Source organism: Octopus sinensis, linkage group LG25, assembly GCF_006345805.1.
Source record: "Octopus sinensis linkage group LG25, ASM634580v1, whole genome shotgun sequence".
Taxonomy (NCBI): Eukaryota; Metazoa; Mollusca; class Cephalopoda; order Octopoda; family Octopodidae; genus Octopus; species Octopus sinensis.
Genome location: NC_043021.1, coordinates 21,715,160 through 21,740,159, shown reverse-complemented (window position 1 = coordinate 21,740,159; position 25,000 = coordinate 21,715,160). Strand labels below are relative to the sequence as shown.

At 38.9% G+C, this 25,000-nt stretch overlaps 1 protein-coding gene across 1 annotated transcript in view; it reads right to left on the bottom strand.

Annotated features, from left to right (window-relative positions):
• LOC115224531 overlaps positions 1-25,000 on the bottom strand; it is a 485,382-nt gene that overhangs the window by 338,790 nt on the left and 121,592 nt on the right. The window contains exon 4 of the mRNA XM_036513431.1: positions 6,805-6,903. Within this exon, the coding sequence (XP_036369324.1) occupies positions 6,805-6,903 (99 nt within the window). The remainder of the gene's footprint in view (positions 1-6,804; positions 6,904-25,000) is intronic.

Sequence of the window (25,000 nt, the reverse complement as noted above, 5' to 3'; positions counted from 1 at the left end):
ATTGATGGAAAACTTGCATGTATGAATAATGTGGTTTTGTATGTAAGCATAATATTATACACACACAAACACACATGCACACATGGTATACACACGCACACACACACACATTCAATCATTGACAAAAACGTTTTTATATATATATATATACACACAATCCTACACAAGTAAGTGCACTGTGTATGTTCCCCCTCTCCCTCTTTCCTCCTTCATCCCCCTCCTCCCCTTCCTTCTCCCCCATCCTCTCCTCTTCCCCCTTCTCCTCCCCCTCTTCTTCCCCTCCCCTTCTCTCCCCCCTCTCTCCCCCTCCCCCTCTTCTCCTCACTACACCACATGACTTTACACATCACATCACATATGATGTGCCATACTAATACACACACCAACTAATACATACTAATACGTACTAATACATACTAGTACATACTAATACTTACACCAACCCTATACATACACACGTCCAGACCCCACATACGCACTTATACTCTCTCACACACACACACACACATACCTATACATACCAATACGTACTAATACATACTAATACATACTAATACATACATACACCAACCCCATACATACGCATGTCCAGACCAATCTTACGCACTAATACTCTCTCATACACACACACACACCACACACACACACCCTATACATACTAATACATACACCAACCCTATACATACACACATCCAGACCCCTCCCACGCACTTTTAGCTGGTCCCTCAACCCTTTTATCAACACCTATTATCTCCCCTTATTTCGCTCTCGCGTCTCATGTTTGATCTTTGACCTCTGGCCGAAATCAGATCGCCATGTTGATTCGTTAGCTACTGCACGCATTTTTTTTCTCTCCTTCTTTCTGTGTTTTTCTCTCTCTGTGTATCTTTCTGTTGAAGAGCGTAGGCTCGAAACGTTAAAGACTTGTTTTATTTATATTTCCTGAGCGCCATACTAATACAATTGTTCGTTTGTTTTCATAAAGCTTCCCGTTATACACACACACACACACACACATTCAATCATTGACAAAAACGTTTTTATATATATATATATACACACAATCCTACACAAGTAAGTGCACTGTGTATGTGTATGTGTATATATATATACACACACACACACACATACACACATATATACTTGTGTATTTGTATGTATTAATCAAAGTATACAGTATTGTAGACCCATATCACCTGATTTTTATAAATCTGTTTCACATCAGATATTAGATAACCATGTGGTTAAGTAATACCAAAAGCTCATCAGTTCATCAGAGATGGCATACACACACACACACACACACACACATATGCATGTACACACACAAGTATACATGCATCCATATCATTGTGCTCATGTATAAAACATTATACCCATGTATAATAACAAAATAATAAATAAAATACATGCATATATACATACATATATGTACATACCTTCATCTATGTATATATATACATGCATATATGGGTACAAGACACCAAAAAAACCCATGTATCTTGGCTTGTGTACCTGTATTTTATACAGTACAGTCAAGTACATCAACATCAAAATAAAAATCAAATAGAAATTGTAGTTGTGATACCCGTGCTGGTGACACATAAAAAGCACCAACCGATCATGGCCATTGCCAGCCTCCTCTGGCCTGTGTCGGTGGCACATAAAAATCACCCACTACACTCCCGGAATGATTGGTGATAGGAAGGGCATCCAGCTGTAGAAACTCTGCAAGATCAGATTGGAGCCTGGTGCAGCCATCTGGTTCACCAGTCCTCAGTCAAATCGTCCAACCCATGCTAGCATAGAAAACGGATGTTAAATGATGATGATGATGATGATGTATATCATTTTGACACTGGCATATTTTGACACCATTTGCCAGTGGGCATATGGTGTACTGGTTAAGAGTGTTGGCTGTTAACCCCAAGATTCCGAGTTTGATTCCAGGCAGTAATAATTCTAATAATAATAATAATAATAATAATTTTTTTTTTTTTAAATTTATGTATTAGACATTCACTAGTACAACACCAAAAAAAACATCAAATATATGGCACACTAGGCATAACAACAACGTGAACTTCCAACCTGTTGTCTCTTGAGATCTCTGGGTGAGATTTGGAGCCAACTTGTACAGACATAAAGCAAAAGTCAAACATAGAATAATAATAATAATAATAATAATAATGATAACAATAATAATAACAACAACAACGAGTTCAATTCCAGGCAGTGACCTGAATAATAGCAATAATAATAACAACATCGAAAAATACGTTAGGAATGAGAACCCAGGTTCGAAATTTCCTCAAGGCACCTGATGAAGGCAGGAGGTTATATCAGCCGAAACGTTGTGTTAACAACAAACAAGATGAGGACAAATATCCGTCAAATGTAAACAATGTACATAATTCCTCATCTCTTAAATATAGAAAACTAGAATAATCTGGATCAGATTAATCGGTATTCAGATTCCTCTGTCAAATGTAATATCACATTGTTTTGAATTAATCATGGATTATCTTGTAGCTTTGAGATTTTGATGATCTTTTATCTTTATCTTTTACTTATTTCAGTCATTTGACTGTGGCCATGATGGAGCACCACCTTTTAGTCGAGCAAATCGACCTCGGGATTTATTCTTTGTAAGCCCAGTACTTATTCTATCGGTCTCTTTTGCCGAACCGCTAAGTGACGGGGAAGTAAACACACCAGCATCGGTTGTCAAGCAATGCTAGAGGGACAAACACAGACACACAAACATATACATACACATACATACATATATATGCATATATACGACAGGCTTCTTTCAGTTTCCGTCTACCAAATCCATTCACAAGGCTTTGGTCTTAGCCCGGGGCTATAGCAGAAGACACTTGCCCAAGATGCCACGCAGTGGGACTGAACCCGGAACCATGTGGTTGGTTAGCAAGCTACTTACCACACAGCCACTCCTGCGCCTGATATGTATGTTTATTTTTAGAATGACATTGTAGGGCAGGTGCGAGAGGTTAGACCTAGCCAGGATGAACATAAAACAAGGAGGAATCTTTGGGTCTGATGTGGCCTGCTTAAATGCTACAGGGCTAAAAATATTTGATTAAATGTAAAAAAATGCTGATGACTATGTTGTAGAATAAGCCGTAGACAAAACAGCTATGGCACAGCGTTTACTGCTAAAGAAAATCTGAAAAACATGTTAATTTATAAAATTCTTGGCAATTTTTTTTTTTTTTTTTTGCATTTATATACGAGTGGTTACCCGTGACAGAAATACAGAAATATCTCCACTGGTTGCAATAAACATGCAGTTTCATAGTAATTAATTACCGGTGGCAAACTATACTGAACAGAATCAAAAGGAATAAAGTAGATGCTTTTCTTTATCAAAAAAAAAAATTCACAAACTGTATAACACACACAGGTACACACACATACACACACACACACACATGTGTGAGTGCGTATACATGTATATATATATATACACACACACATATATAAGCATATACATGTGTATATACAAATATATACATACATATATACATGATATATATATATATATATATAAACACACCTATATACACATACATATATTAATATACGTATATGCCTATATACATATACATATATAGATATATATATAGGGAGAATTCACGAAAAAACAAAAGACGAAGGCAGGTGGTGTAGAAAACAAACAGATGTATTAGTATATCTTGGGAAGAAGTGAAAAAGTCTTTTACGTTTCAAGCCTACGCTCTTCTACAGAACGGAACACAGAAAGAACCAAGGAGAGACACGGAGAGAAAGAAATGTGTGTAGTGGCCACATATATATATATATATATATATATATATAACACACACACACACACATGTGTGAGTGCGTATACATGTATATATATATACACACACACATATATATAGCATATACATGTGTATATACAAATATACATACATATATACATGATATATATATATATATATATAAACACACCTATATACACATACATATATTAATATACGTATATGCCTATATACATATACATATAGATTATATATATAGGGAGAATTCACGAAAAAACAAAAGACGAAGGCAGGTGGTGTAGAAAACAAACAGATGTATTAGTATAATGCTTGGGAAGAAGTGAAAAAGTCTTTTACGTTTCAAGCCTACGCTCTTCTACAGAACGGAACACAGAAAGAAACAAGGAGAGAAACACGGAGAGAAAGAAATGTGTGTAGTGGCCACATATATATATATATATATATATATATATACACACCACACACACATATAATTTCATATATATATATGGTACCTCAGCTGGTTCAGATGTAAATTCCGTAATGTCCTTTATGCCCTAAAGATATTTCACTCAAAATCTTAAAAAATGCAAAATTATTTTATTATATTTTGTAATTTGTAATTTGTATTGAGTGTAAATTAAAATGATTGTAGGCAATTTTAATTAAAAATTAATTTATATCCATTATATCTCTCCATTTTCTTAATAATATTTGATAATTGTATAATATATGCCTTTAAATTATAATATATTAAACCACATATTTTGGATAAAACTATCTCTATAAGATGTTTATATATCCTCATAATGGCTATATATATATATATATATATATACACAGACACATGTATATACACACATAAATATATACATATATACATATGCATACCTACAGATACATACAACTATATGCAGTTTATACATGAATTGTTAGTCTCCCAGCGTACTTTTCTGCAGAGTATTGAGCTAATTAAGTGACCGGTCAGAGCTTTCAGAGATTCAAAATTAGCGAAAGTATCACAGTAACTAATTTTCTTTGAAGTGCATGATAAGATGATGAGCAAACAAATAGAGAGAGGGGGGGCAGAGAGAGAGAGAGAGAGAGAGAGAGAGAGAGAAAGAAAGAGATACACAGCTAATAATATTGCTTTCAAATTGTGGCACAAGACCAGTATTTTGCGGGAGATGGGGTTAAGTTGACTACATCAACCCCTGTGTTCAACTGATACTTGTTTTTTCTTTTCTACTCTAGGCACAAGGTCCGAAATTTTTTTTTGGGGGGAGGGGGCCAGTCAATTGAATCAACCCCAGTATGCAACTGGTACTTAATTTATTGGCCCAGAAAGAATGAAAGGCAAAGTCGACCTCGGAGGAAAATGAATTCAGAACGTAAAGACAGACGAAATACTGCTAAGCATTTTGCCCAGCATGCTAACAATCTTAAAAGTATCGACTGATACTCATTTTTATCGACCCTGAAAGGGCGAGAGGCAAAGCCAACCCCAGCAAAATTTGAACTCAGAACCTAATGGCAGACAAAATATCATTAAGTGTTTTGCCTGGCTTACTCTTCACTCTTTTTTACTTGTTTCAGTCAGTTGACTGTGGCCATGCTGGAGCACCGCCTTTAGTCGAGCAAATCGACCCCGGGACTTATTCTTTTGTAAGCCCAGTACTTATTCTATCGGTCTATTTTGCCGAACCGCTAAGTGACGGGGACGTAAACACACCAGCATCGGTTGTCAAGCAATTCTAGGGGGACAAACACACACACACAAACACACACACATACATATATATATATACATATATATGACAGGCTTCTTTCAGTTTCCGTCTACCAAATCCACTCACAAGGCATTGGTCGGCCCAGGGCTACAGCAGAAGACACTTGCCCAAGATGCCACGCAGTGGGACTGAACCCAGAACCATGTGGTTGGTTAGCAAGCTACTTACCACACAGCCACTCCTGCGCTAATGATTCTGTCAGTTCATCACCTCAACACTGCTAATAATATTCATAGATTAAAGAAAAGGGACTAAAGAAGGGATCTTTCTCTGCCAGGAAAGGGTTCACAAAGGGTTAAGGTTTGAGAACAAATAATGCAGAACTTTCTTCACTTCTTGATGAATTTTGTTCATATCATTAATCAGTCTGTGTGTCTACTAATTAATTACATTTTGTTTTCTTTCTTTAAACAAAAACACTAATGAGTAATATAAGAGAGATTTGGTCAATATTTCTAGCAGATCAAGCAACCATGTAGAACCTTTTTTGTTGCAGATATACTCTTTACTCTTTTACTTGTTTCAGTCATTTGACTGTGGCCATGCTGGAGCACCGCCTTTAGTTGAGCAAATAGACCCCAGGACTTATTCTTTGTAAGCCCAGTACTTATTCTATTGGTCTCTTTTGCCGAACCGCTAAGTTACGGGGACGTAAACACACCAGCATCGGTTGTTAAGCAATGCTAGGGGGACAAACACAGACACACAAACATATACACACACATACATATATATATATATATATATATATACACATACATACGACAGGCTTCTTTCAGTTTCCGTCTTCCAAATCCACTCACAAGGCATTGGTCGGCCCGAGGCTATAGCAGAAGACACTTGCCCAAGATGCCATGCAGTGGGACTGAACCCGGAACCATGTGGTTGGTAGGCAAGCTACTTACCACACAGCCACTCCTGCGCCTATATATTTATTTTTTACGTTTACACGAATGTAAATACATATACACACATGTAAATACATATATGCTTGTGTATATAAAACACACACACACACATATATATATACATAAGATTTGTCAAACCAAGTGAAATTGCTATTGTGGCCTTTGCAAGAATATATTTATTTACTGTTTTTCTTTCTTCATCTGTCGTTTTGTTTGGCCATTCTTTTGTTTTTGTCTGTGTGTCCTGTAATCAATTAATCAATGACTAAAGAATGATAAAGCAACACTATATACCTTAGAGATTGTTCATTCACTGACTCGTTGACTCCCTCTTTTTCCATCAGCATCTTACGAAACATTGACACTTTGTGTTCAATTTCGTCTGGGGAATACCTGAAAAACATAAAGAAAAATAAGTCAATTAATGACATACGTTAATGAATTACTTTGCTAATTACAATTATGATTTTTTTTACAGAGTTATAAGTACAAGTATGACTTTGTGATAAGAAGTGTGCTTCTCTACTGAATGGTTTCCATCTTGGTCTCACCACACGGCACAATGGTCAAGTGTTTTCCACTAGAGCCACAAAGCCTTGCAAGTGAATTCGGATGGAAACTGAAAGAAGACTCTGTGTGTGTGTGAGTGTGTGTATCTATGTATTTATCATCATCATCGTCATTTAACATCCACTTTCCATTTTGGCATGGGTTACACGGTATGAATGGAACTGGTAAGCCAGAGAGTTACACCAGGTTCCAGTCTGATTTTGGTTTGGTTTCTACAGTTGGATGCCTTTCCTAATGCCAACCACTCCATGAGTGTAATGGATGTATTTTATGTGCCACTGGCATGGGTGCCCTTTACGTGACACTTGCAAAGGCCACAATAGAAATTTCACTTGGTTTGACAAATCTTATATATATATATATGTGGAGGGGGTGTATGTTTTATATACACAAGCATATATGTATTTACATGTGTGTATATGTATTTACATTCGTGTAAATGTAAAAAGCACCAACCGATCGTGGCCGTTACCAGACTCGCCTGGCACCTGTGACGGTGGCACGTAAAAAGCACCCACCACACTCATGGAGTGGTTGACATTAGGAAGGGCATCCAGCTGTTGAAACACTGCCAGATCAGACTGGAGCTTTGTGCAGCCTCCTGGCTTCCCAGACCCCAGTCGAACTGTCCAACCCATGCTAGCATGGAAAACGGACGCTAAACGATGATGATGATGTGTGTGTGTATGTATATGTACATATATATGTATATATAATTACTTGCACACATAATTATGCATGTGTATGAGTCTGTGCGAACATTTGTGTGTTGCTCTTTCCTTGTTTTGACATAGCTCGATGGTTGTAGATGCGAGCAGTGTCCTCTATTTCCAATCTTCCATGAAAACATGTCTGGCCATGGGGAAATACTACTTTACTTGGGGAACAGGTGAGGGTTGGCAACAGGAAGGGTATCCAACTGCAGAAAAATCTGTTTCAACAAATTCAGCCTAAGCCATGAATGCATGGGTGAGTAAATGTTAAAATGATGATGACGATGACAACAATAACAGCGATATTATGTATGATATCAAGACATTGGATAAATGAAACTGTCACTGATATCACTTGCAATATTTGAACGGTAGTGTGGAGGTTTATGGCTTACTGGTTAGGGTGTTAGGCTCATGATTGTAAGATTGTGGTTTCAATTCCTGGACTGGATGTCATGTCGTGTTCTTGAGTAAAATAAGTCAATTAACCCTTTAGCATTTAAACCGGCCATATCCGGCCAAAAGTATTCTGCCTGTTCTATGGTCAAACAGGTCAGATCTGGTCTCTCACACCAACCCTACAATATCGTTTTAAAAATTAGCAGTTACCTCATCAAAATCTCATCGCTACAAGATAATGCATGATTAGTTCAAAACAATGTGGATAAAAAAGCATTAATTTTGGCAGAATAATGTGATCACTAAAGGGTTAATGACATACGTTAATGAATTACTTTGCTAATTACAATTATGATTTTTTACAGAGTTATAAGTACAAGCATGACTTCGTTATTCCACATTGTGCCAGTTCACTCGGCTAGCAAAAATGAGTACTAGTGCGACAGACTGGCATTCCATCCAGGGGTTGAATATACAGGCAGCAGAAACCAGGAAACTGGTCCTTGTGAGTCTATATGACTCAGGAAAGGGCTTTATCCTTTTTAAGGTGGCAAGCTCATAGAATCATTAGCATACCAGGGAAAAATGCTTAGCAGTATTTCTTTTGAGTAAGCTTTCTGATTTCAGATGCCACCAAAGTTGACTTTGTCTTTCATCCTTTTGGGGTCAATAAAATAAGTACCAGTTGAACACGGGGGGGGGGGGGTCGATGTAATCGACTTACCCCATTGCCCTATTTTGCGGCTCGTGGGTCAGAATTTGAAACTAATAATTGACTGGTAGTTATTCTACTCTTACTCTTTACTCTTTTACATGTTTCAGTCATTTGACTGCGGCCATACTGGAGCACTGCCTTTAGTCGAGCAAATCGACCCCGGAACTTAATTTTTTTTGTAAGCCTAGTACTTATTCTATCGGTCTCTTTTGCCAAACCGCTAAGTGACGGGGACGTAAACACACCAGCATCGGTTGTCAAGCAATGCTAGGGGGACAAACAGACACACAAACACACACACGCATATATATATATATATATATATATATATATATATACACAAACACATACACACACATACACATAAATATATTTATATACATTTATACGACAGGCTTTTTTCAGTTTCCGTCTACCAAATCCACTCACAAGGCATTGGTCGGCCCAGGGCTATAGCAGAAGACGCTTGCCCAAGATGCCACACAGTGGGACTGAACACAGAACCATGTGGTTGGTTAGCAAGCTACTTACCACACAGCCACTCCTGCGCCTATTGAATTTGCAGAAAGATGTAAGACAAAAATCCACAACCCTTGGCAGGAATTGAACTCAGTATATAAAGAACCATTGATAAACTACACAAGGTATTTTGTCAGCCACGTCAGTGAGTTTGCTAATCCCAATAAAGTCAATTATCCTGTTTGTAATTAATTCAAATAAAAAACACACTTCCCATCTTTGTTCATATTTTAACCTTTTAGCATTTAGATGTCTTTGTCAAATGTAATGTTTATTGATTCACATTGTTTTAATTTAATCATGAACTAGCAGCATCGCCCGGCGTTACTCGGGTTTGTAAGGGAAATAACTATATAAGCATTTTTAGAGATGTAAAGTATAATAGCCATCTCAATATGGCTAACCACAAGGGGGGGGGGGTTACTGTAGCTTTTTACGTTCTGAGATTTAATAATACATTTTTAGAGAGTTACTTCCCTTATATAATAGCAAAAAAATGCATTAAAAATGGGAAAAAATAATGGTAAATTTTTTTTAAAATCATAGACTCATCGTAGACACGCGCTAATACCCAGAAGGGCTCGATATGAATCACGACTATGAGGTACCTGCTTTTGGTTAAACTGCACCGCAAAATGTGGGAGTAGTTAGGAATCTAAATCGTAGGAGACAGACACCACACAACCTCACTTTTATATATATAGATTACCTGGTAACTTCCAGATTTTGATGATGTTAACTTTTAGAATGACATTGTGAGGAAGGTGTGAGGGGCCAGATTCGGCCAGTTTTAACAAAGTAAAATATTTGGGCTGGATGGGGCCAGTTTGAATGCTAAAGGATTAAACTGCCCTCCAGCATACGTTGGGTTTCATAGTCTTGGGAGCTGCACTGTAATATCACAAGTGCTGGTGGCACAAAAAAAGGGGGCCCAGTACACATTATAAAGTGGTTGGCATTAGGAAGGGCATCCAGCTGTAGAAACCATGCCAAAGCAGATATTAGATCATGATGCAGTCCTTGGACCCATCAGGTCCTGTCAAACCATCCACCCCATGCCAACAAGGGACATGGATATTAAATGTTGATGATGAAAATGGTAGAAGTTAGCTGTAAGAATAGTCAAAAGCACATGCACAAGACTGTATAAATATCACTGGGCAAGAAAGTCAATAATTAACATAATTAACGTAAAAAACATCTAAGCCAATAATTAACATAATTAATGTAAAAGAACATCTAAAATCTAAATAGATTATAATGATATGAGGAGGAAAAGACAACATTGGCTTAATGACTAATAGAATTTTAATCAATACTTGCTGAAGTAATTAAAATACTAATTGCGTTAATATTATTATTTTCTCACAGCCTAAGTATATCTAATTAAATGTGTGAAGTTCACAGCATTAGAATTGGGTTATTTGGGGTTTTTTAAAAATTTTTATTCTTGGTCTTTTTTTTTATTTTTTAGTCAGGTGGGAAAGTAGTATCCATGACTCTCTTCATGAACTCAGAAACGGATGGGAAGGCGGGAGGGAAATATCCTCAACCCAGAGACCCAGCCTACCCAGATGCTTGCCACATCATGGGCTCTTGCTAAAGGCACCTAAGGAGCAGGTGGAGGGGGCAGCATTGGTCAAGGTTTCAAGTCAAGGCGGCGAGCTGGCAGAAGCGTTAGCACGCCGAGCGAAATGCATAGCCATATTTCGTCTGCCATTACGTTCTGAGTTCAAATTCCGCCGAGGTCGACTTTGCCTTTCATCCTTTCGGGGTCGATAAATTAAGTACCAGTTACACACTGGGGTCGATATAATCGACTTAATCCATTTGTTTGTCCACTCTGTGTTTAGCCCCTTGTGGGTAGTAAAGAAATAGGCTTCAAGTTAAGCCTACCACTTAAACATTTCATTTGGTATGCAAGCATTCCCGGATGATCCCGATTCCTTCAGCTTCAAGATAAGGCAATTCTTAATTTCTTAAACAGTGAACAATGAAGACGATATTAATAATGATCCTTTCTACTTTAGGCACAAGGCCTGAAATTCTGGGGGAGAGAGTTAGTTGATTACATCAATCAACCCCAGTACGCAACTGGTACTTATTTCATATAAGGCGTCGGGCTGGCAGAATCATTAGCACGCCGGATGAAATGCTTACCGGTATTTCGTCTGCGTTAGGTTGTGAGTTCAAATTCCGCCGAGGTCAACTTTGCCTTTCATCCTTTTGGGGTCGATAAATTAAGTACCAGTTCCGCACTGGGGTCGATGTAATCGACTTAATACTTATGTCTGTCCTTGATTGTCCCCTCTATGTTTAGCCCCTTGTGGGTAATAAAGAAATAGGTATTAGGAAGGACATGCAGCTGTAGAAAACCATGCCAAAGCAGACATAGAACCTGGTGGGGCCCTCTGCCTCATCTGTTCTTGTCAAACTGTCCAACCCATGCCAGGTTGGGAAAGAAGGACATTAAATAGTGTTGGTGACGATGATGATGATGGTGATGATCATGATGACAAAAATAATGATGATGATGATGATGATGAATAGGAATCTGAGAATTTAATAACCCATGTTCATCTGTTAATAAACATATGCATAATACGAAGTATCATGTGTGTGTGTGCATATGTATATGTGTGAGCATAGGGAATACAAGTATTTATATATATATTATATATGTAGATGTATCAAATATGAATTTGTATATAATATGTGTAAACAAATATATTGATACACACACACACTCACACACATATGCATACACATTTTATGTATATATGGATAAACATATGCATGCACACACACACAGACACTCATATATATATATATATATATATATATACACAAATAGACATATATATATATATATATATATACCACACATAGACACTCATATATATATATATACACACATAGACATATATATATACACACACATAGACACTCATATATATATATATACACACATAGACATATATATATATACACACATAGACACTCATATATATATATATATATATATATATACACACACACACACACATATATATATATTTATATCAACATATATAACATGCAAAATTAAATGTTTATATGCACATAAACATTCACTTATCCTTCAGCAGACACATACACACAAACTTCTCCAAACGCACTCACACACACACACACACACACAGACAAACGATGCATGCGCAACATAGATGTGCATGCGTGCAGCTTGTATTAATAAACAGTCTTTCATTTTGCTCAGCAAATGCTGTGAGTCAGTAATTGCTGGCAAAAGAAGGATGTTTCTGGGCCAAAGGTACAGAATGAAAGAAAAACACCATACAAAGGTCGAGCCTCATTGAGCCGTAGGGAGCTGGCAGGGAGACAAAATTCATGCTACGGTTACAGAGGTGGAAGGGTGAGGTGGAAGAGGAGGAGGGAAAGAAGAAATGGGTTTACTTTAGAAAGAGATGAATACAAATGGTAAGCAAGCAGAAGGGGGTACATAGATAAACATACAAACACACACTTGTATATCTATGTATATATATATATATATGCATATAATATATATATATATATATATATGTATATATAAATATATATATACATATATATATACACATTATTTAAAAGGCGGTGCTCCAGCATAAAGGCGGTGCTCCAGCATGGCCGCAGTCAAATGACTGAAACAAGTAAAAGAGTAAAAAGAGTAGATATAAATATATACATATATATATAAATATATATATATAAATATACATATATATAAACACACACATATATATATATATATATATAAATATATAGGCGTAGGAGTGGCTGTGTGGTAAGTAGCTTGCTTACCAACCACATGGTTCAGTCTCACTGCGTGGCATCTTAGGCAAGTGTCTTCTGCTATAGCCTCGGGCTGACCAAAGCCTTGTGAGTGGATCTGGTAGACGGAAACTGAAAGAAGCCTGTCGTATATCATCATCATCATCATCATTTAGCGTCCGCTTTCCATGCTAGCATGGGTTGGACGGGTCAACTGGGGTCTGTGAAGCTGGAAGGCTTCGTCAGGCCCAGTCAGATCTGGCAGTGTTTCTACGGCTGGATGCCCTTCCTAACGCCAACCACTCCGCGAGTGTAGTGGGTGTTTTTTATCTGTGTGCGTGTATGTTTGTGTGTCTGTGTTTGTCCCTCTAGCGTTGCTTGACATCTGATGCTGGTGTGTTTATGTCCCCGTCACTTAGCGCTTCAGCAAAAGAGACCGATAGAATAAGTACTGGGCTTACAAAGAATAAGTCCCAGGATCGAGTTGCTCGATTAAAGGTAGTGCTCCAGCATGGCCGCGATCAAATGACTGAGTAAAAGAGTATATATATATATATAAAGTAAAAGAATATATATATATATATATCGACTCGTGGCCGATGCCAGCGCCGCCTCAACTGGCTTCCATGCCGGTGGCACGTAAAATGCACCAATCCGACAGTGGCCGATGCCGGACCCCCCTGGCATCTGTGCAGGTGAGACGTAAAAAGCACCCACTACACTCGCGGAGTGGTTGGCGTTAGGAAGGGCATCCAGCTGTAGAAACTCTGCCAGATCAGACTGGAGCCTGGTGCAGCCCCTGGCTTCCCAGACCCCAGTCGAACCGTCCAACCCGTGCTAGCGCGGAAAACGGACGTTAAACGATGATGATGATATATATACTTTATTACTCTACCCCTGGTATTCGTGTACTCTTTTTTCCAACTTGTTTCACATTTATGTGTTTACTCCAGTATATATATATAAATGTGTGTGTGTTTATAGACATATACATCTGTGTGTATATGTACATAATATGCATACGTACATACATACATATCTTCTATCTACAGGGAAATGGCCTTGACCTTGCTATCTATTCAGAAAGGAGTAGGTTAAAATGCCATGCACTGTACTCAATGAAATCTGTGGACAAACAAGAAGCGTCATGAAATTATAGGCAGACTAACAGATAAAATATACTTCATATGTGACAGCTGCACTGTGGAGGCACAATGACCCAGTGGTTAGGGCAGTGGACTCGGGGTCGTAAGAATGCGGTTTCGATTCCCAGACCGGCCAATCTGAGTGTTTATTGAGCAAAAACACCTAAGCTCTGCCAGACTCTGTCGGGGGTTGGGGTGAACCCCGCTGTACTCTTTCACCACAACTTTCTCTCACTCTTTCTTCCTACTTCTGCCACAAAGCAGAGGAACTATAGCCTAACCCACTATGGTGTGGTAAACTTTCAGACCCTAGTCTAGATTGCGAATCCTCTTTACCCCAGGATGGTCCAGCTCTCCACCAATTAAAAAGCCACCATTTACGGAACGAGGATAACAACATAGCTTTCGTGCCTGTGCAACCACCAGTCTATCAAGTGTGGTGGGTGGATCTTCAATTTGCCCAATGCACTCTTAGTAGCTTAGAGTAGGCTCCAATTAGAGATTATTCTTTGTGGCTAATGGTGTGAGTCCTGATTGGAAGAAGAAGAAGAATAGCTGCACTGGAGCAGTGCCTACTATGAGGGCACTGGGAAAAGATGCCCTTAAATGCCCGAATAGCTTGCTAGAAATAGTCAGTTTATGGCAGTATATATTCAATTCAGATACATAGGACACTGAAGTCTCTATCGTTATTGTTAAATTGATTTACTTCATTATCATAATCATGATCTATGGTATTAACATGTTTGTATGTAGTGGGATATAGCTACCCAACCTTAAGTGGAAAATATTTATACTATTGAGAATATACTTGATTTTATCCATATTCACTGCTTTATTGTAATACGTAGCACTCTAAGAAAAAAATATCCTTATTGGCAGAGAGTTTAGAAATTTTAGGTGAAATACCCCTAACTATAAATTTGATTACCATTTGAGTATGATTTGAATAGTTTTTGTTACATAAGAGGTGTAATTAGTAGAAGAGGCTGTTGTCTGAAAATATAGTAGCCACAGTAAGAAGGGGTTGGAAAAAGTTCAGGAAGCTAGTATGATAGTTTGCAAAAATGATCTTTTCCTTCAGAGTGAAGGATAATATTCTTTACTGCCCACAAGGGGCTAAACATAGAGGGGACAAACAAGGACAGACAAAGGGATTAAGTCGATTAGATCGACCCCAGTGCGTAACTGGTACTTAATTTATCGACCCTGAAAGGATGAAAGGCAAAGTCGACCTCGGCGGAATTTGAACTCAGAACGTAATGCTAGATGAAATACTGCTAAGCATTTCGCCTGGTGTGCTAACGTTTCTGCCAGCTCGCCACCTAATAACTTCAGAGTGAAGGATAGATTGTATGATGGTTGTGTTAGAAGTACAATACTGCATGGTGGTGAGACATAGGACTTGAAAAGACTACACGGAATTGAAGCTAGAATGTGTCACTGGATGTACAAAGAAAAGTTTTCCTCTATGGCAATGTACAAAGGTGTTGGGAGAAAAGAAATGGGCATAAGAGGAATCAGATGTAGTGTGCAAGAAAGAAGATTGCATAGGTATGGACATGTGGTGTGTATGGATAAGGATAGCTGTATAAAGAAGAGCTGAGTGCTGCATGTGGGAGAGGGGGACCCGGGAAGAAATGAGAGGAGATAGAGAAGGGTGATTGCAAGGTACTGAGATCACCCTTATGGAGAAAATTTAGGTAAGGGCAAAGTTACTTTGTTGAGTCATACTGACTCATAAAGGGCCAGTTTTCTGGTTTCATGGTGTATATATTCCCCACCTGGATGGGATGCCAGTCCATTGCAGGATTACTCATTTTTACCAGCAGAGTGGACTGGGGCAACATGAACTGAAGTGTTTCGCTCAGGAACACAACACATCACCCAGTCCAGGAATCGAAACCACAACCTTGCAATCATGAGTCCAACGCCCTAACTGCTAAACCATTTGCTTCCACACATGGAGAAAATGGTGAAGGGCCAAGATAAATGGCTATACATGGTACTTGAGAAGACCCGCCTATCCAGGCAAAGGTTGAGGTTGTGGAAGCATAATGTGTATAGGCGCAGGAGTGGCTGTGTATAGGCGCAGGAGTGGCTGTGTGGTAAGTAGCTTGCTTACCAACCACATGGTTCCGGGTTCAGTCCCACTGCATGGCAACTTGGGCAAGTGTCTTCTACTATAGCCTCGGGCCGACCAGAGCCTTGTGAGTGGATTTGGTAGACGGAAACTGAAAGAAGCCCATCGTATATATGTATGTATATATATATATATATATATGTGTGTGTGCGTGTATGTTTGTGTGTCTGTGTTTGTTCCCCTAGCTGACAACCGATGCTGGTGTGTTTATGTCCCCGTCACTTAGTGGTTCGGCAAAAGAGACTGATAGAATAAGTACTGGGCTTACAAAGAATAAGTCCCGGGGTTGAGTTACTCGACTAAAGGCGGTGCTCCAGCATGGCCGCAGTCAACTGACTGAAACAAGTAAAAGAGTAAAGAGTAACTGAACCCCTTTCCCAATCCCCTCCTCAAGACAACCCCATCACTTTTCATCTCTCTAACACAGACCCCTCCATCACCTGCTGAATGCAGTATTCGGCTGCTGTAATTAAATGTGAGCAGAACTGCATATTTCATCATCGTTTCCATTGATATCGTTTATATTCCTCACAACCCAGAAACCGCTTCAGTTGACATTCATCCGTCAGTTTGTGGTTAGGGGACACGAATATGCACAGGTTCAGTATTTATAACATAGAAGGTCACTATATTAGCTGCTAAATGATGATGAAAAAAATGTAGTCTGAACCATATTAATTACGATGGATGGAAGCACTCCGTCAGTGTACGACGACGAGGGTTCCGGTTGATCCGAATCAACGGAACAGCCTGCTCGTGAAATTAACATGTAAGTGGCTAAGCACTCCACAGACACGTGTACCCTTAATGTAGTTCTCGGGGATATTCAGCATGACACAGAGAGTGACAAGGCCGGCCCTTTGAAATACAGGTACAACAGAAACAGGAAGTAAGAGTGAGAGAAAGTTGTGGTGAAAGAGTACAGCAGGGATCACCACCATCCCCTGCCGGAGCCTCGTGGAGCTTTAGGTGTTTTCGCTCAATAAACACTCACAACGCCCGGTCTGGGAATCGAAACCGCGATCCTACGAGGAGTGGCTGTGTGGTAAGTAGCTTGCTAACCAACCACATGGTTCTGGGTTCAGTCCCACTGCGTGGCATCTTGGGCAAGTGTCTTCTGCTATAGCCCCGGGCCAACCAATGCCTTGTGAGTGGATTTGGTAGACGGAAACTGAAAGAAGCCTGTCGTATATATGTATATATATGTATATGTGTGTGTGTGTCCCTAGCATTGCTTGACAACCGATGCTGGTGTGTTTATCTCCCCGTCACTTAGCGGTTCGGCAAAAGAGACCGATAGAATAAGTACTGGGCTTACAAAGAATAAGTCCCGGGGTCGATTTGCTCGACTAAAGGTGGTGCTCCAGCATGACCGCAGTCAAATGACTGAAACAAGTCAAAGAGAGTCAAAGAGAGACCGCGAGTCCGCTGCCCTAACCACTGGGCCATTGCGCCTCCTATATTAATTACATTTACATTAACGATACTAATCATCACCCCATACATAGTTGCAAAAACACCACCGACAGCTACAGAGGATGTTATACCGATACCATAACTATAATAAGCATAATAGTTATTCATTATACTTAGAAATAATATAATAATTGATACTTAAACTAATGCCTAGAATAATCAATAATAAAGGAAATTTCATAGAGATATACTATAATATTGATCATCTCACCATTATTGATAGAAACAGCCATAGTGATATCATGAGCGTATCCTCGTAAATATCATACGTGTATCTAATAGAATGGCTGTTTTCAAGTTTAGTCCACCAGCAGGACTTGGAGCTTGAAATAGGGAGAAAATCACAGGTAATGGTCAGCTGTCTTAATACACAGACACACAAGAGGTTTCCCTGAACCCTCATGGACCTATAGTTGTTTGCTGTTACTATCATCATCATCCTCATCATCATCATTTAGTATCTGCTTTCCATGCTGGCATGGGTTAAATGGTTGGACTGTAACTGGTAATCTGAGGAGCTGCACCAGGTTCCAGTCTCATTTAGCACGGTTTCTATTTCTTGTTTTGGCACAAGGCCAGCAATTGTGAGAGGTGGAGAAGTTGATTACATCGACACTAGTGCTCAGCTGGTACTTATTGATCTCAAAAAAGAAAAAAATGAAAGGCATAGTCGACCTTAGGAGGGTTTGAATTCAGATCATACAGATGGACAAAATAATGCTAAGCATTTTGTTCAGCCCGTTAACAATTTTGCCTGCTTTCCTAATCTAGACACAAAGCCTGAAATTTTGGGGATTGTGGGTGGCCAGTCAATTGGATTGACCGCAGTACACAACTGGTACTTAATTTATTAACCCCGAAAGGATGAAAGGCAAAGTCAACCTTGGTGGAATTTGAACTCAGAACGTAAAGACAGATGAAATATTGCCAACCACTCCAAGACTGTAATGAGAGCTGTTTACATGCCACTGGCACAGGTGCCAGTCGCATGAATCCAGGGTCGGCCACAACTACGATTTCACTTGGTTTGATGAGTCTTGTCAAACGCAGTACCATCACCAACGTAAAGCTAACTCCTTAACCACATGTCCATGCTTGTACCTGCCTACCTACCAACACACACATTTATGTATATAGGCATGGGCCTAGCTGTGTGGTAAGAAATTTGCTTCCCTACAGCATGGATCTGGTTTCAGTCCCACTGCACAGCACTTTGGGCAGGCGTCTTCCACTATAGCTTTGGACTAAACAAACTTGTGAGTGGATTTGGCTGACAAAATCTGAAAGAAGACTGTCATGTGTGTGTGTGTGTGTGTGTGTAGCCCCTCCCCCACCGCTGGACAACCAGTGGTTGGCGTTACATCCTCATAAATTTGCTGTCCAGCAAAAACAGCGATCAATAGAATAGGTAAACAGCTTAAAAAAAAAAAACTAAACATTAGGGTTGGTTCGTTCAACCATAATTCTTCAAGACAGTGCTCCAACATGGCCATGAATGAAACAAGTAAAAGCACCATCCGTTCGTGTCCGTTGCCAGCCTCGCCTGGCCCCGTGCCGGTGGCACGTAAAAGCACCATCCGTTCGTGGCCGTTGCCAGCCTCGCCTGGCCCCGTGCCGGTCTGAAAGCACCATCCGTTCGTGCAGCCTCGCCTGCCCCGTGCCAGACACGTAAAAGCACCATCCACGTGTCCGTTGCACTCGCCGGGTGGGTGGCGTAAGGCAAGTTCGGCCGTCCAGCCCCATCTGTAGCAACACGTACAAAGCCATCCCACTACACTCACGGAGTGGGTGGCGTTAGCACCACCTTTAGAAACACTGCCAGATCAGCCTGTCAGCCTTCTTGTGTCCCAGACCCCAGTTCACCGTCCAACCCATGCTAGCATGGAAAGCGGATGCTAAATGATGATGATGATGATATATACTTTTACACACACACACACAACACATATATATATATATTTCTTTATTGCCCACAGGGGGCTAAACACAGAGGGGACAAACAAAGGGATTAAGTCGATTACAAATACCCCAGTGCATAACTGGTACTTATTCAATTGACCCAGAAAGGATGAAAGGCAAAGTCAACCTCAGCGGAATTTGAACTCAGAACGTAATGGCAGACGAAATACTGCCTTTAAGAAGCTTGGTTGAAGGAACCAACCCCAATACATAGTTTATATATGTATATATATATATATACATATATATATATCTTCTGTAGTGATTTAGTTCTGGTTTATTCAATGTAATTTATTTTTCTAGTAAATGACACTTCAAGAGATATAGAATAAAAGGAAAAAATATTGCAAAACAGAATGGGAAATGAACCTTTGTACATGTGCTGTGTGTGTGTGTGTAATGGAATTGCATATGCATATATATATATATATATATATAATTTTATATATATGTGTTGTATTTGTATATGGAATTCCATATGCATATATATATATATATATATAATATATATATATAATATATATATATGTATGTTCATATATGTGCATTGCTAGCATATGAATGAATGCTCATTTGTGAATGTTAGCATGTAGTATATTGAGAGAGAGAGAGAGAGAAGAGAGAGAGTGTGTGTGTGTATATTTTATTTATATGTATTAATATATATATATATATATATATATATATATACAGATGCACATATGTACATGTGTGTGTGTATGTGTGTGTGTATATTTATATGTATATATATATATATACAGATGCACATATGTATATGTGTATGTGTGGGTGTGTGTATATTTATATGTATACATATACAGATGCACATATGTATATGTGTGTATGTGTGTGTATATTTATATGTATATATATACAGATGCACATATGTATATGTGTGTGTGTGTGTGTGTGTGTATATTTATATGTATATATATACAGATGCACATATGTATATGTGTGTGTGTGTGCGGTGTGTGTGTGTGTGTGTGTGATGGAGAAAGGGAAGACGAGTAAGATAAAGAGATAGCAACAACTGAGAAAAAGAGATTTAAGGCCGAATAAAATGGCCCCGAACAAGAATGTTAAATGTTACGTTGCCAAACTATTTTTCCCAGCCATTGTTATCCAATAGTGAAACATTTGCTGTGGCACTGCTTCCCCCACACCGTCTCCATAGACTTAATTCCGCATCCCTACATTTAATTCCATGTCCAACCCCAGTTTCTGCAATACGCTTGGAGTCGTTCCAGATTTATCAAGATTTTCCCTGATTTTTCATTTCGAAGCGGCGAATCTAAAAACCTAAAGTGAAGAATCACCAAAAGCCAATTGATAGCACGCCAGCCTAGCGTCTGTCTTTCACAGATTTCACAACAGGCAGCTTGCATTTGGAAATGGTAGAGAGAAGACATTTCATGGTTTGGAATCAGTCTGGGAGTGAAACAAAAGAAGAAAAAAAAGGAAAAAGTATTTGGATAAAACTGTAATAAAATGCTAAATGGTTAAAATAATGAATGAATGTAGTTTTGGGGATGGATGTTGGTTGGTAATAGGGTAAAGGTAATGCCTTGGGAGGGAAAGAATTTGAAGAAAGAGATGAAGAAAGAAAGAAAGAAAGAGAAAAAGGAAGAAAGAGAGAAAGGAAGAAAGGAAGAAAGAAGAGAGAAAGAGAGAAAGGAAGAAAGAGAGAAAGAGAGAAAGAAAGAGAGAAAGAAAGAAAGAAAGAAGAGAGAAAGGAAGAAAGAGAGAAAGAGAGAAAGGAAGAAAGAGAGAAAGAGAGAAAGGAAGAAAGAGAGAAATAGAGAAAGGAAGAAAGAGAGAAAGAGAGAAAGAAAGAGAGAAAGAAAGAAAGAAAGAAGAGAGAAAGGGAGAAAGAGAGAAAAGAAGAAAGAGAAAGGAAGAAAGAGAAAAAGGAAGAAAGAAAGAAAGAAAGAAAGAGAGAAAGGAAGAAAGAGAGAGAGGAAGAAAGAGAGAAAGGAAGAAAGAAAGAAATAAAGAAAGAGAGAAAGGAAGAAAGAGAGAGAGGAAGAAAGAGAGAAAGAAGAGAGAAAGGAAGGAAGAGAGAAAGGCAGAAAGAGAGAAAGGCAGAAAGAGAGAAAGGAAGAAAGAGAGAAAGGAAGAGAGAAAGGAAGAAAGAGAGAAAGGAAGAAAGAGAGAAAGGAATGAACCAACAAACGAAAGAAATACAAAGAAAGAAAGAAAAAGAAAGAAAGAAAAGAGAGAAAGAAAGGAAGGTAGGAAGGAATGAAAGAAAGAATGAAAGAAAGGAACGAACGAACGAACAAAAAAACAGGAAGAAAGATAGAAAGAAAGAAAGGTAGAAAGAAAAGAGAAAGGAAGGAATGACAAGGAAAGAAAGAAGGAAAAAGGTAGATTGAAAGAAAGAAAAATAGAAAGAAAGAAAGGTAGAAAGAAAGAAAGGTAGACAGAAAAGAGAAAGGAAGGAATGACAAGGAAGGAAAGAAGTAAAAAGAAAGAAAGAAGTTACAAAGGAGGAGGACAACAGCGAATCTGAAACTAATAAAATTCCTAAAGGTAAGGTTGTGTGGTAAGAAGTTTGTTTCTCAAACTACATGGCTCCTGGTTCAATCCTCCGGTGTAGCACCATGGGCAAGTGTCTTCTACTGGAGCAACTGAAGCCTAGGGAGTAGGCTCAGTAGACAGAAACTGGAAGAAGCCTGCTGTGTGCATGCATATGTGTGCATGTCTGTGTGTGCATGTGTGTGTCTTGTGCAGTGCAGAAACAAATGTTGTAATCTACAATTGAAGCTTGTTTTCCTCCTCCATCCTGATGCTGTATCATCCTTGTATCAGTCTTATGTAAAGAAGGGTTCTGGATGAGTACCTAACCCTGGAATATTCCCCACTGTAGGATCTCATGTGGTGGTCAAATAATGACATCCTACTGTCACTCAAATTTGGGATAAGTTTCGAAGCAGACGTAACTCTTCAGAAAGTTTGTAAGAGATGTCCCAGAAGACCGTGGACATTGGCAAATCCCTGACAAAGCAAGAAACAGTACAAGAAATGTATTGTAAGGGTTCAATAAAAAAAATAGGATAGGCGCAGGAGTGGCTGTGTGGTAAGTAGCTTGCTAACCAACCACATGGGTCCGGGTTCAGTTCCACTGCGTGGCACCTTGGGCAAGTGTCTTCTACTATAGCCTTTGGCCGACCAAGCTGTGAGTGGATTTGGTAGACGGAAACTGAAAGAACCCGTCGTATATATGTATATATAGATATGTTTGTGTGTGTCTGTGTTTGTCCCCCTAGCATTGCTTGACAACCGATGCTGGTGTGTTTATGTCCCGTTACTTAGCGGTTCGGCAAAAGAGACCGATAGAATAAGTACTGGGCTTACAAAAGAATAAGTCCCGGGATCAAGTTGCTCGATTAAAGGCGGTGCTCCAGCATGGCCGCAGTCAAATGACTGAAACAAGTAAAAGAGTAAAAGAGAGAGTAAGGCAAACGAATTCGGAGACAAGAATTTCAAAATCAAGGGCTCGTTGCATTTTGAAGCAGTGTCATTGGAAAAGTTAGATCCCAAGAATAATCCATGCTCTCAATGAAACTGTCTCAGACTAATAGTTCTCAGCAAGATGTGTAGAAGATGAACATTTTCCAATTAAAATTGTTAGGAGTGATGAGGCTATATTTAAATCAAACAATTGCACCTATGGGGGAACCTAAGAATCTGCATATTGCGAAGTAATGTCATGTTAATTTACTGAGATTTAAATTATGGTGCAGCTTATCATCAAAAGAATTAATTGAACCATTCCTCTTTGATGATTCTGTGGCCGATGCTATTTAATTGAACTTGCTGCTGCAACAGTTTGTCATGCCAAGCATTGAAGAGAACTTTGAAGATGTTTAGTTTTATTTCCGACGAGATGGGGAACCCCCAACACTACCAGATAATGTAAAGGGCCCACCTTGATGAGATTTTGCTAAACATATCGACTGGATGGAAAGGTGCGGTAGAATACTCTCCATGTGTCCTGTAGTTACTATGCTAGTAAGTGTGCGAGTGTGCGTGTGGGTTTTGGATGGATGGATGGATAGATAGATAGATAGATAGGCAGGCAGGCAGGCAGGCAGGTAGGTAGGTAAGTAGGTAGGTAGGTAGGTAGATTGATAGATAGATAGATACATACATTGACAGGTAGACAGATAGATTGAAAAACAGATTGAAAGATAGATAGGTGGACATATAGATTGAAAGATAGATAGATAAATAGATAGATAGAGGGATAGGTAGGTTGGTAGGTAGGTAGGTAGGTAGGTAGGTAGGTAGGTAGATAGATAGATAGATAGATAGATAGATAGATAGATAGATAGATAGATAGATAGATAGATAGATAGATAGATAGATAGATAGATAGATAGATAGGCAGGCAGGCAGGCAGGCAGGCAGGCAAGCAGGCAGGCAGGCAGGCAGGTAGGTAGGTAGGTAGGTAGGTTGGTAGATTGATAGATAGATACATACATACATTGACAGGTAGACAGATAGATTGAAAAACAGATTGAAAGATAGATAGGTGGACAGATAGATTGAAAGATAGATAGATAAACAGATAGATGGATAGGTAGGTAGGTAGGTAGGTAGGTTGATAGATAGATAGATGATAGATAGATAGATAGATAGATAGATAGATAGATAGATAGATAATAAGCAGTAAGCATACTCCTATACAATGAAGAGATAACACCACCACCATCACCACCCACCTTTCCAACAAAAAAGCTAAACAACAAAAAGCCAGATGATGTGAGACAGTGAATGAAACTTGATGGCAGATCAACAGTTGTGGCAAAACATTAAATGTAATTTTATCTACCTAAGCTCAACTTCTGATCAATGTTTCATCTCTATTTTCACTTTCACTATTGTTCCTGCTGATATATGGTGTCTGTGTACTTGTATGCATGTATGTGTATGAATGAGTGTATATATATATATATATATATACTATATATATATACGTAATATATATGCTTCTGTGTGTGTAGGCATGAATGCTTGTGGGTATGTGCATATG